We start from the raw sequence: 11880 nt of genomic DNA, 5'->3' as shown, positions 1-11880 counted from the left end.
ACGACTAAAGGACTAAACACTACTACTACTACTACTACTACTACTACTTTTACTATAATGCACTGCTAAAAAGACAGCAACAACCTCAAAGTGGTTTACAAAAAATTGAGGGGAAAGCACAACACTTTTAAAAACATACTAAAAATAAAATACTAAAACAGATTAAAATTCACTGGCTTTCTAAACGTCTAGACAGGCTTCTCAAAACAGGAATGTTTTTAGCAGGCACTGAAAAGAGCAGCAGGGAGTTCCAAAGTTTAAGTGCTGCCACACTGAACAACCAAGTTATTACGGATGTGGAACTGGTATTCATATCTGAAGAAGTGTGCATGCACACGAAAGCTTATACCAAGAACAAATTTAGTTGGTCTCCAAGGTGCTACTGGACAAATTTTATTTTTATATATATATTTTGACTGAGTCAGACCAATGCGGCTACTTACTTGAATCTGGTTTTACATTTGTGGCCAGTTCTGCTGATCAAAGCAATTGAGTGGGCACCTGTGGGGGGCAAGGCCATCTCATAGGAAAACTGGTCCCACGCGGTTAAGGGCTTTATATATGAACAATAACACCTTGAACTTGGCCAGGTAGCAAACGGGCAACCAGTAGAGATCTCTCAGCACTGTGTGTGTTGTGCAGGTGAGGGCACAACGGTCTGGCACTGCAGCGGACGGGCAGCCCTGAGCCACCCCCACCCCCACCCAGGGGCTTGCTTGGGCTGTGGCTGTAGGTGTGGCAGTTCCTCCAGAGCTGAGTCTGTCCTTCCCCTGGGAAGGCAGGGGGTGATGGCTGGCCTGTGGGTGGGTGTGGGCCCAGAAGGGGGCAGTGATGGCTTATCTCTCCCTCCTCCTCAGCTCTGTGGCCTGGGGAGATTTTCCTTGCCCACTCACTAACCTCCTCCCTGCAGGACAGGCAATATAAGACAGGTCTCCTTCTCAGCCCTCAGACACACCAGCAGCAGCCTGAAGGTAAGGGCTCTCTTTGGGAGGGGCGGTCCTGAGTCTCTGGCCTGCAACCTGCTTTGGGAAGGGGGCTTTGTGAGGCAAGCAGGGCCGGATTGAGGCTTGATGTGGCCCTCAGCTACTGAAGGTAACGGGGCCCTTTCTATGTCCAGCTGTCCTTCGTCAACAACAAATTGTCGCTGTTTTTTTGTGTTGAATAGATGCTATATGGTAATTTATAGACCTAATAGGTATCTCAAGCCATTTGCACATAACAAAATATGTATTTTATCAAAGTAATTGTTGAACTGAGATACAATTAATAAGAAGTATATTAATAGTGAAATAATTACTAAGCTTTAACTTAAAATGATTTTTTATTCATAACAAAACAATGCAAACACATTGGCATTTGGCAATAACAAAAGTTCCTTTAGAAACACAATTTACAAAGACTCACAATCTATTTTATTTGTTTTTTATCTTATATTTTGGAAATGTACATCCAGGGTTTTCCCCCTATAATTTTTTTGGGGGCCCCCAAGAGAGCCGGGCCCTAAGCTAGAACTTGTTTATGATATACGTAGATCTGGCCCTGGGTGCAGGGACTGTCCAGTGGGAGCAGAAGGCTTCTGGGGTACAGGCTTTGGAGGAGGAGCTGGCTGTGTGGGGAAAGGTCTGAGCGACATTTGGGAGGCAGGCAGCAGAACCCCAAGCCCCCAGGGAGGTTCATGGGCAACTCAGCAGGAGAGTGCCAAAACAGAGGGCAAGAAGAAGAAAAGGCAGTTGTGGGGTGGAGGCCTAGGATCTGTGGGAGCAGGAGATGAGGCCCCCAACCTGCCGCTGTGTCCACAGGGAGCCCCTTGAGCAGCCTTCACGCAGCAGTGCAGAGTTAAGCTATGGAGCTTTCTTCTCCCGTGGGAAGCAGAGGGGGCCACCAACCCTGATGGCTTTAAAAGGGGATTGGACAAACTCACGGCGTGGTGGGATTGTCTGTTAGTGAATGAATTTTGGAAACAGATTGGTATAGAAATATCGGGAAATGTGGGAAGAACAAGGAAATAATAACTAAATTAATGGCTCTTATTAGCCTGAGTAGTACCGAGTTAAAAACAAAAGAGGAATGCAAATGGGTAAAATGGATGGTAATTGCAGCCAGGCAAGTAATTGGAAAAATACAGAAGAGCGAGGGGTGAACCAATGGAGGAAAAAACTGAATAATATTATAATTTTTGAATACCTAACTGTGAAGATACATAGAATGAAAGGGTTTAAGGTCAGTGAGAAAGAAGAGGATTGGTTTGAGAAAATATTGAATTATTTGAGTAGGTTTGAACAATTTGGGGCAATTAAAATGTTAAAAATTAAATAAACCTTGTGGAAGGAGGCATGTTAAGGTATATAGAAGTATACATATGGTTAATTTGGATATGTTATTATTGAATATTATTGAATATGCATATTATTGAATATGTATATTATTGAATATTGTATACCCAATGTATCAGCCACACTGTTTGTGTTTTGGTAGTAGGTAATTTTTTAATTTTCTTAAGACAAACTAATGGTGAAGAATGGGGCTTTCAATGGCTCCTAGCCAGGATGGCTCTGCTCTGCGCAGCAGGGCTTCTGCATGTCACTTAGGGGGAGCCACAGGAGGGGATGGTGTTGGTCTTCTACCCAGTCCTGGTGGTGGGTTCCCTTTAGGTTGGCACTGTGAGAACAAGATGCTGGACTAGTTGAGCAACTTCTTTTGATGCTCTTAGGAGTCTCATTTCCTGAAGGGGGGAGAGGGGGGTGCAGAGCCTTTGCTCCCAAGAGGTGGCTGGAAGCAAGGGCAGGGCTCCCCCATTGGCCAGTGGGTTTTCCATGCCCCCGAGAGGCAGAGGGTGGAGGCAGACATGGAGTGGGGTCAAGATGCCACTGGAAGTCTCTGGCCCTGACCCTGGTGGGCTGCTGGTGGTCCCTGTCTGGAGAGATTTGGGTTTCCCCTTGGGTCATTTTGTCTTCCTTCCTGGGCAGGATCCTCCCCCCTTACCTTCACTGCCCTCGTCTCCAGCGGAGTCTCTCCTCACGCGGCCTGAAGATGATGCCCATGACGTTGGTGGCTCTCCTGGGCACGGCGCTCATCGCAGAAGCCTCTGTGGCTTTTCCCGCCAACTGTAAGTGCCCCAGAGGCAAGCCCCATCTCAGGGGCCCAGAAGGGAAGGGAGGGGACAGAATGTGGTCCACAAAGGGCTGTGTGTCTCTGCTTGAATCTCTGCACAAAGATGCACAGAAGGAGGGAGAGAAAAGCAGGCTGCACCCAGATGTGTAGCTCCTGTGCGTGCCCCCCATCCCAGGAATTTGGGGGGGGGGCTGTAATTGCTCAGTGGGACTTTCCTCATACTTGATCTGGAACCTGCAGTTAGGGCAGAATGCTGCAGCACGACTGCTGGCAAGAGTGTGGCCTTGTCAGCATCTAACTTCTGTACTCAGAGGTCTGCACCGGTTTAATAATAATAATAATAATAATAATAATAATAATAATAATAATAATAATTTATACCCTGCCCATCTAACTGGGTTTCCCCAGCCACTCTGGGCAGCTCCCAACAGAATATTAAAAAATAGAATCAAACATTTAAAACTTCCCTAAATAGGTTTGAGGGATGTGGGTGGCGCTGTGGTCTAAACCACAGAGCCTAGGGATTACCGATCAGAAGGTCGGCAGTTTGATTCCCCACAAAGGGGTGAGCTCCCGTTGCTCAGTCCCAGCTAATGCCCACCTAGAAGTTTGAAAGCACATCAAAGTGCAAGCAGATAAATAGGTACCGCTCCGGCGGGAAGGTAAACAGCGTTTCCGTGCGCTGCTCTGGTTTGCCAGAAGCGGCTTAGTCCTGCTGGCCACATGACCCGGAAGCTGTATGAGGACAAATGCCGGCTCCCTCGGCCAGTAAAGCAAGATGAGCGCTGCAACCCCAGAGTCGTCCGCGACTGGACCTAACGGTCAGGGGTCCCCCTTACCTTTAAACAGGTTTGGGCCAAGTTCAAGGTATTACTGTTCAAGGTATTACAAAGCCTTTGAAAACTTGGGACCAGTTTACCCGTGAGACCGCCTGACCCCACAGGTGACCACTCAGCCACTTCAATCAGCAGAACTGGCACTGCTCCAGAAGCCACATAACACCCCCATTCCTAAGAATGCAATCATTTGGTGTGGCAGCACCTACACTTTGGAACTCCCTGCCTCTTGACATCAAGCAAGCGCCTTTCGTTATTCTCATTTCTGCGCCTTTAAAAAATATTCTTGTTTAGACAAGCCTACCAAAATAGGTAGACTGTTGACCTAAATTTTAAGCTGCTTTAGCATTTTAAACTTTTTGTATATTTTAAAGCATTGTTGTAAATTTCTATCGATTTTCTTGTTTTATCCTTTTGTAAACTGCTCTCTCTCTGTGTGTGTGTGTGTGTGTGTGGTTTGGTTTTGATTTTTTTTACAGTCAGGCGGTGCATAAATTTTGCGAAATAAATAAATAAATAGTTTGGGCGGGAGCTGCCCTATAATAATAATAATAATAATTTGTTTGTATGTCACCCATCTGATTGGGTTGCCCCAGCCACTCTGGGCTGCTTCCAACTATTAGAAGACCACCGTGCCCTGGCCGAGGGAGGGGGCACCCTCAGTGCAGTCCTCCCAGCCTGGTGGCTTGGCATTCCAAACTCATGAAGGGGCGCTTCCCCACCGCAGCCCTTCTGCCACCGCTTCCCCCCCAATTCTCTCTCTTCCCCTCTCCAGTGCAGGTCGGGGACATCAACGCGAAGGTGAACCTGACGTGCGACGCCCCGGTGGGGCAGCGGGTGAGCTGGGAAGTGGAGGACGGAGCCCTGGTGGAGATGGAGGAGCTGCCACCCTGGGGGCACCTCCTGCGTGTCGGCCCCCTGGACCTCGCCTCTGCCCGCAACTACACCTGCTGGGGAGCTGCAGGACAGGTGCTGAGCAGAACCTTCCTGGCCGTGTACGACCCGGACTTCCCCCTCTTCGTCCGAAAAGGTGAGGTGGGGATCAGGGGACCCCTTGGGAGCCTTCGCAGAATCTGCGCCTTCGTTGGGCTCCGACATTACGGCTGGGGAGGGCGAGTCGGGACCTGCCTTTGGGCATTTGAATCATAGGATTGTTATAAGAAATGGGCTTGGCTTGAACAGCCTAACTCCAGCCAAGGGACTTGGAATCCCTTGAGGTCAGCAGTCGCTCAGAGATTTAAACAGGGGCTACGCGGCTGGCACTTTGGGTTAAACCACAGAGCCTAGGACTTGCCGATCAGAAGGTCAGCGGTTCAAATCCCCCTGACGGGGTGAGCTCCCGTTGCTCGGTCCCAGCTCCTGCCAACCTAGCAGTTCAAAAGCATGTCAAAGTGCAAGTCGATAAATAGGTACCGCTCCGGCAGGGAGGTAAACGCCGTTTCCGTGTGCTGCTCTGGTTCGCCAGAAGCGGCTTAGTCATGCTGGCCACATGACCCAAAAGCTGTACGCCGGCTCCCTCAGCCAGTAAAGCGAGATGAGCGCCGCAATCCCAGAGTCGTCTGCAACTGGACCTAATGGTCAGGGGTCCCTTTACCTTTATTTTACAACCAGTTGAGAGGAAGCAAGGATTCTTTATTGCACCTGTTGCAACCGAGTCTCCCCCCTCACCCTTGCAAGGAGATGAGGAACCCCCAAGACACGTGTACAACAACTTAAAAAGCCCATAAATGATCCGCCCCCTGGGCATAAAGACCACCTCAAAAGGGAACATTAAGGTAATAGAAAAGGGTTGTCCAAGAAGCCCTGAGCAGGCGCCAAGATCCTGTTTTCCAATTTGCTTTCCAGCTTGTCAATGAAGATACTTTGTTAATGGCTCTTCCTGGCCCGTCTGATACAGTCTATCCCTTCCTTTACATACGGTAAATACTCTTGCCCCCCCCCCCAGCCCATTGACAAAAGCCTTTCCCCATTCATAAACAAAGGACCTTCATGTTGACAGGGCTGCCCTTCTTTGACTGGTCCAACCAGTTTGCAGACTGGCGACCATCAGCACTACGTAAAGGCCAGTGGGGTCCAAACTTTTCAAAGAGGGCCAGATTTGATGAAGTGAAGGGCCGTGAGGGCTGACCAAAGGGCCAACCAGAGTTGCCTTTTTTAAAGGCTGAAGTTGTTGAACTTTACAGGATTGAAGTTGTCAAGGTTTCTTTGGGGATTTTGCCCCAGGAAATAAACTGCCACAGGGGCCAAATTAAACCGACCGGTGGGCTGGATTAGGCCCCCAAAACGGACTTTGGACATGCCTGATCTAGGCCTTCCTGGCTAAAGAAGTGGTCAGAAGAGATCAGCGAGTCTAAACATGGCCTTTCCACTTCCTATAATATTTCGGCCCCGGGTTCATTCCTAAATTGTAACTTTTCGTTCATGAAACCCAATGAATGGGCGGTAGATGGACTATTTCTCACGGGCGCTCCTGCAGGGGGCGCTGTAGCACAAGTGGAGACGCGGGAAAGGATCTTGGTGAACCTGCGCCACGAACCCCGATTGTCTTGTGACAGAGCCATAGAACTGTAGCGCTGGAAGGGAGCCCCAAAGGTCATCCAGCTCAACCCCCTGCAATGCGGAAATCACAGCTCAAGGATCCCCCCCGACGGGGTGGCCTGACAGATCACTAGGCTCCTCGTCCAGCAGTGGGAAGGGCAAGGCAGTCGCCAGGGTCCCTGCTAACCACTCTGCCCGCTCCCTGCAGCTGGAAAGGCAGAAGCTGAGGTGGCCTGCGAGGCGCCTTCGTACAGGGGCACCTTCAGCTGCTGGTGGAAGACTCAGCACCCAGCCGCCTTCCGCGCCCGCCTGCGCCGCAAGTGAGTACCTCGCCTCCCCTCCTCGCTTTGAGGCAGGACCTCTCTGAAGGGCCTGGAACACCTGAAGCATCAGGGGAGATGGGGAGGGGGGCGAGGGGGCTGCTGACACCAGCCAGCCAGCCAGGCACCACCTCTCTCGAGCGGGGTTGGATGGAGCTTGCAGGCTGGCAGCTTTGAGCCCCAGGACCCCCCCCCCCTCTTAGCGTCCTAGGATTGGAACAGCCCCTCCCAAGGCTCCTTGCTGGTGTTTCTGTCTCCGCAGAGGACCGGGCTCTGCGCGCTGCCCCGCCAGAGAAGTGTCGGCCTCTCCGGGCGAGGTGCGCCTCCTGCTGGAGGACTGCTCCCCCTGCCCTTTCGGGGAGAAGACGGAGCTGGAGCTGGAGCTGGAGGGGCTGGGCGAAGACGGCAGCTACCAGGCTCTCCGGAGGGACGTCGCCATCCAGGACATCGGTAGGGACGCCAGACCAGCCCTCCCCACCCCGCTCCAGAATCCAAAGGAGGCATGAGGAGAAGCCCAGCAGCTGCCTTTGGAGGCCAAGCAAAAGGACACCCGCAGAACTAGGGCAGGAGCACAGCGTGGGAAGGGACCCCCAAGGGCCATCCAGTCTGACCCCGGCACTGCTAAGGGTGGAGCTGCTAAGTAACTGGGGCAGTTGGGACTGCCTATATGGAATGGCTCTATGGAGCCAGAGCCTCCTGAAGCTTCAGCCTGGTCTCTCCCCCCACCACACGTTGGACTACAACTCCCAGCAGCCCTTGCAGCCAGCGTGGCTCTGGATGGCTGGTGCTGATGGGAGTTTAAAACATGGGGGGGGGGGGCAGCAGCTTGGAAGGGGCAAGGTGGCTTTTAAGTATGAAAAGCCGATGATGTCAGTCCCTCTAGTTCTGCTGCTGTCAGGAATTTCTCTTGCTGCTGACCTTCTGCATAGCTTATCCTGCAGGGGAGCTGTGGTCTTGCAAAGAGCTCTGCTTCCACTAACAGATCAAATTCTGCTTTTTTGTGGGGGGGGGGGAGTTAACTGACAAGCACCTCACTGGCTGGGAATGCCTCAACCAAAAGATCAACACCTGCTGATGGTTCCCAAAGTGGGTGGTAGTGGGATTTTAGAGGGATTCTAAGGGGTAAGGGGTAAGGAGGCAGCCAGGGGGCAAATGGCTCTCAGACTTTGAAAAACTGGTATCACACTGGATCAAATGAATTCTGTTGAATTAATCAAACTAAATTTTTAGTTATTAAATTCATATACCACCCATTGTCCAAAGATCACAGCATGACAATACAAGATTAAAACACAAAATACATAATAAAATCAGGGGGCGGGGGAGCAGTTGTTGACAGTTTTGAATTTAATTCTGTTATCTTCCTCAGTGGGCTGTACAAACCGCTAATTTGAGAAATGCTTTTCATAGGTCGGGTGGTGCTGGGGATGAGTTTATGGCACCAAAGGGGCAGCAGCCTGAATAATATTTGGGAACCTCTGATCTAGATGACCTGGGCCTCTCAGTAGTGGAAGGCAGTAGCAGAAGGCTGGCCAGTTTGGTGTACTGTAGTGGTTAAGAGCGGTAGTCTCGTAATCTGGGGAACCGGGTTCGCGTCTCCGCTCCTCCACCTGCAGCTGCTGGGTGACCTTGGGCCAGTCACACTTCTCTGAAGTCTCTCAGCCCCACTCAGCTCACAGAGGGTTTGTTGTGGGGGAGGAAGGGAAAGGAGAATGTTAGCCGCTTTGAGACTCCTTAAAGGGAGTGAAAGGCAGGATATCAAATCCAAACTCTCTTCTTCGTCGTCTTCTTCTTCTTCTTCTTCTTCTTCTTCTTCTTCTTCTTCTTCCTCACCATTTCCCTATTGTGGCCCCTCCAGAGGCAGAGGGAGGGAGGGAGGGAGGGAGGGGGCCCTGGGTGAAGCCTGACGGCTCTTGTCATCCCTCCCCTTGCAGTGAAGCCAGACCCGCCAGAGAAGCTGACCATCCACAAGGAGTCGGGTTCAAAGCTGAAGCTCAGCTGGGCTCCCCCGGCCTCTTGGCACTGCGCCTCGGCCTACTTCCCTCTGCGCTACCGCCTGAAACTGGAACATTACGATGGCACCCAGAAGGAAGTCAGCAGCGTGAGTAACAAGCTGGCTTTCAATGCCTGTTTCGTCCCTCGTGGGCTGGTTTCCGACCAAATTGGTCAAGGAGATGGAGCTCCTCCCCACGAAGGAAGGTTGCAAAGTTTGGGACATTTTAGTTTAGAGAAAAGGCAAGTGAGAGACAACATGATACCAGTTTGTAAAATTATACCTGGTGGCCTGGAGAAGATGGACACAGCTTGTTCCCCCTTCTCTCATAACACTAGAAGTTATGGACATGCGATGAGCCTGAACGTGGGGAGATTCAGGACAGAATCATAGTCTATGCAGCACATAGTCAGCCTATGGAACTCCCTCCCACAAGAGCCAATGATGGCCTCCAACCCGGATGGCTCTAAAAGAGGATTGGACAAAGGCATGGAGGAAAGGGCTATGGAGGGCTACCAGTCAGGATGGCCAAGCTCTGCTCTCCACATTCAGTAAATGCTTCTGAATCCCAGTTGCTGGAAACCACAAGAGGTGAAAGTCGCTCTTGTGCTCCAATCCTGCTTGCAGGTTTCCTACAGGCACCTGGCTGTGAGAACAGGATGCTGGACTAGATGGGCCACTGGCCTGATCCAGCAGATGCTCTTCCTATGTTCTCTGCTTCTTCATAATGTTACATAGCTGTATGAAGTTCCAGGCACTTACCCGGGGTCTGTGCTTCCTTTGGAAAAGATGGCACTGTAGAGTCTGTGGTGTCTTTATGATATTGTTGTTGTTGTTGTTTAGTCGTTTAGTCGTGTCCGACTCTTCGTGACCCCATGGACCAGAGAACGCCAGGCACCTCTGTCCTCCACTGCCTCCCGCAGTTTGGTCAAACTCATGCTGGTTCTTTATGATATAGGGTTCATCTAAACATATTTACAGGCTGTGTCTAGATGGAGAGAGTTCATTCAGCTTCTGAGATGGTCCTGTTCTTTCCATTGCTGCAGTTTCAGATTCCAAGAGACCCCAGACACCAGGTCTGACCCTCTCTGCAGCATAACACAGACTTCCTGCCTTTGTGCTCCCCCTCCTCCAACTTGCAAAAGGGACACTTTTTCTCTCTTTACTTCTCTCATTGTTCACTATAACCCTGGAAATTTCCACCCCCCAAATCCAGATGCATATTTTACCTTGTTGATGGCTTTCACTGATGGGCTAATGACAGGCCACCACCAGCCTTTATTCTTCCAGTGATGCCCATCTCGATTAAATCTAACTCTTGTTGGATCCAAGAATTATGGGGGACTTGCACCCACAACATCTGTCACTCAGAACCTACAACAATAACATAACCAGCCACTTTCCCACCTGCTCAAGGGAGCTGAGAATGGGTGAGATCTCCTGACCACAAAAGGCTGTCCCCCGCTCACTGCCAAAGTGGGCCAGGCCAAAGTCAAGGGCTCCTCCAGCTCAATAGTCTAATCCCAACATCTTCCAACCAGTTGCCCACAAGTGAGGCACAGTAGCCTCAGCCGACTCCCCTTCTTCTGTTCTTTGTCCCCAGAACCTGATCTTGGAAGGTATACTGCCCTTGTGCAGGGAGGATCTTAGGCAGAAATAGTCAATGTGGCAGCTTCCATTTGCTGTTGGACTCCATCTCCCAGCATCCAGCAATGGTCAAGAATGATGGAAGTTGGAGTCCGGCAACAGCTGAAAGGCTACAATTCCCCAACCCACATTCTCTGAACTTATCCTGGCTAAGAGCCTCTTGCAAATGGGTTCGCAATACCAGGGCTCAGTAGGTGGGCCTGTGAGCACCATGGACTCTAGCCATGGCCAACGAGAGAAGCTGAGACCCCTCTGCTCTGTGGGACCCCCACATCAGAGAGCCTCCCTCTCCCCCCCAGCAGGCCCTGGCTCTGCCCCTCTTCCAGCCCAGTCACACCTGGTTTGCCCTCCTTACAGGACCAGCTGGAGGAAACCATCAAAGATGCGGAGGCTGTGCATCGGGCGCAGATTCGCTGCCAGGATCCTTTCACCAACTCCATGTGGAGCCTGTGGTCACCCTGGGTCACCCTCCGCTGAGGACGCCTGGGGGGACGCTGCTGCTGCAGCCTCTCTTGGGGGACCCGGCCAGAGGCCTCTCCACAGCAGCCGCTGCCTTGCAAGCCTCCAACTCTCCAGGAACTTCATCTTCCTCCTCCCCCTTTGCTTCTGCACCTCTCCTCTCAGTTGGGGGGCTACTGGTGGGGCAGAATGGACCCTTGTCTCCATCTTGATGCCTGAGAGGTGTGTTTTCAGGAGCCGGTTCCTGGGGCTGCAATCTGTTTCAACTGTTTTTAATTCTGAATCTTAAATCCAGTCATTCATTTATAAATACAGTGGTACCTCAGGTTAAGTACTTAATTCGTTCCAGAGGTCCGTTCTTAACCTGAAACTGTTCTTAACCTGAAGCACCACTTTAGCTAATGGGGCCTCCTGCTGTTGCCACACTGCGGGAGAACAATTTCTGTTCTCATCCTGAAGCAAATTTCTTAACCTGAAGCACTATTTCTGGGTTAGCGGAGTCTGTAACCTGAAGCGCATGTAACCCGAGGTACCACTGTAAAAATGTTTTATATCCTGCTGTGCAGTACAGAAAAATACTAAAACTGTTTACAGCAATAAAAATGCAAAACCTTAACCGTTTTGGAAGTGTGTGCCTGGGGAGGCTGGTGGAATAGAAATTGCTGCAGCAGCCCCTGGTGCCTCCTGACAAAGTGGAGGCAATAAATTTACCCCATCCCAGGCCGGGAGGGGGGGCGGGAATCAGTCCCAATGTCAAGAATAAAGAACTGGTCTTCTTTCGTGGCTTCCAATAGATAACCACCTCCTTCCACCAGATATACCTGGACCAATTAAGTGCAGGATATAGCAATTCTGGAACTCTGAACTCACCATTGGAGGGTGGTAAGAGGAATAACAAAGAAATATGGGCTTGACTCCGTATGGTCTTGGTCTATGTCACTTATTAACAGCAGTACAAAAATCTCCCTCCCTCCTC

General features: G+C 50.8%; 1 protein-coding gene across 1 annotated transcript; it reads left to right on the top strand.

Moving 5' to 3' along the window:
* Positions 1 to 2946: 2946 nt before the first annotated feature.
* LOC310852008 (interleukin-12 subunit beta-like) lies at positions 2947 to 10989 on the top strand. Its single transcript, XM_083754708.1, has 6 exons — positions 2947 to 3106; positions 4723 to 4977; positions 6694 to 6805; positions 7068 to 7255; positions 8740 to 8906; positions 10803 to 10989. Exons 1-6 carry the CDS (start codon positions 3031 to 3033, stop codon positions 10920 to 10922), a joined length of 918 nt encoding a protein of 305 aa, XP_083610834.1. The 5' UTR covers positions 2947 to 3030; the 3' UTR covers positions 10923 to 10989.
* Positions 10990 to 11880: the final 891 nt, after the last annotated feature.

The sequence above is a fragment of the Podarcis gaigeae genome (assembly GCF_964106915.1).
Source record: "Podarcis gaigeae genome assembly, chromosome: 9".
In the NCBI taxonomy this organism is placed as follows: Eukaryota; Metazoa; Chordata; class Lepidosauria; order Squamata; family Lacertidae; genus Podarcis; species Podarcis gaigeae.
The sequence above is the reverse complement of the archived record's forward strand: the minus strand, read 5'-3'. Positions and strand labels throughout refer to the sequence as shown.

Bases quoted from the DNA above. Each gene is read 5' to 3' on its own strand.
- LOC310852008 (XM_083754708.1), top strand. From the start codon at position 3,031: ATGATGCCCATGACGTTGGTGGCTCTCCTGGGCACGGCGCTCATCGCA. The intron at 3,107-4,722 runs GTAAGTGCCCCA...TCCCCTCTCCAG, and splicing joins TGTGGCTTTTCCCGCCAACT to TGCAGGTCGGGGACATCAAC. The intron at 6,806-7,067 runs GTGAGTACCTCG...CTGTCTCCGCAG, and splicing joins CGCGCCCGCCTGCGCCGCAA to AGGACCGGGCTCTGCGCGCT.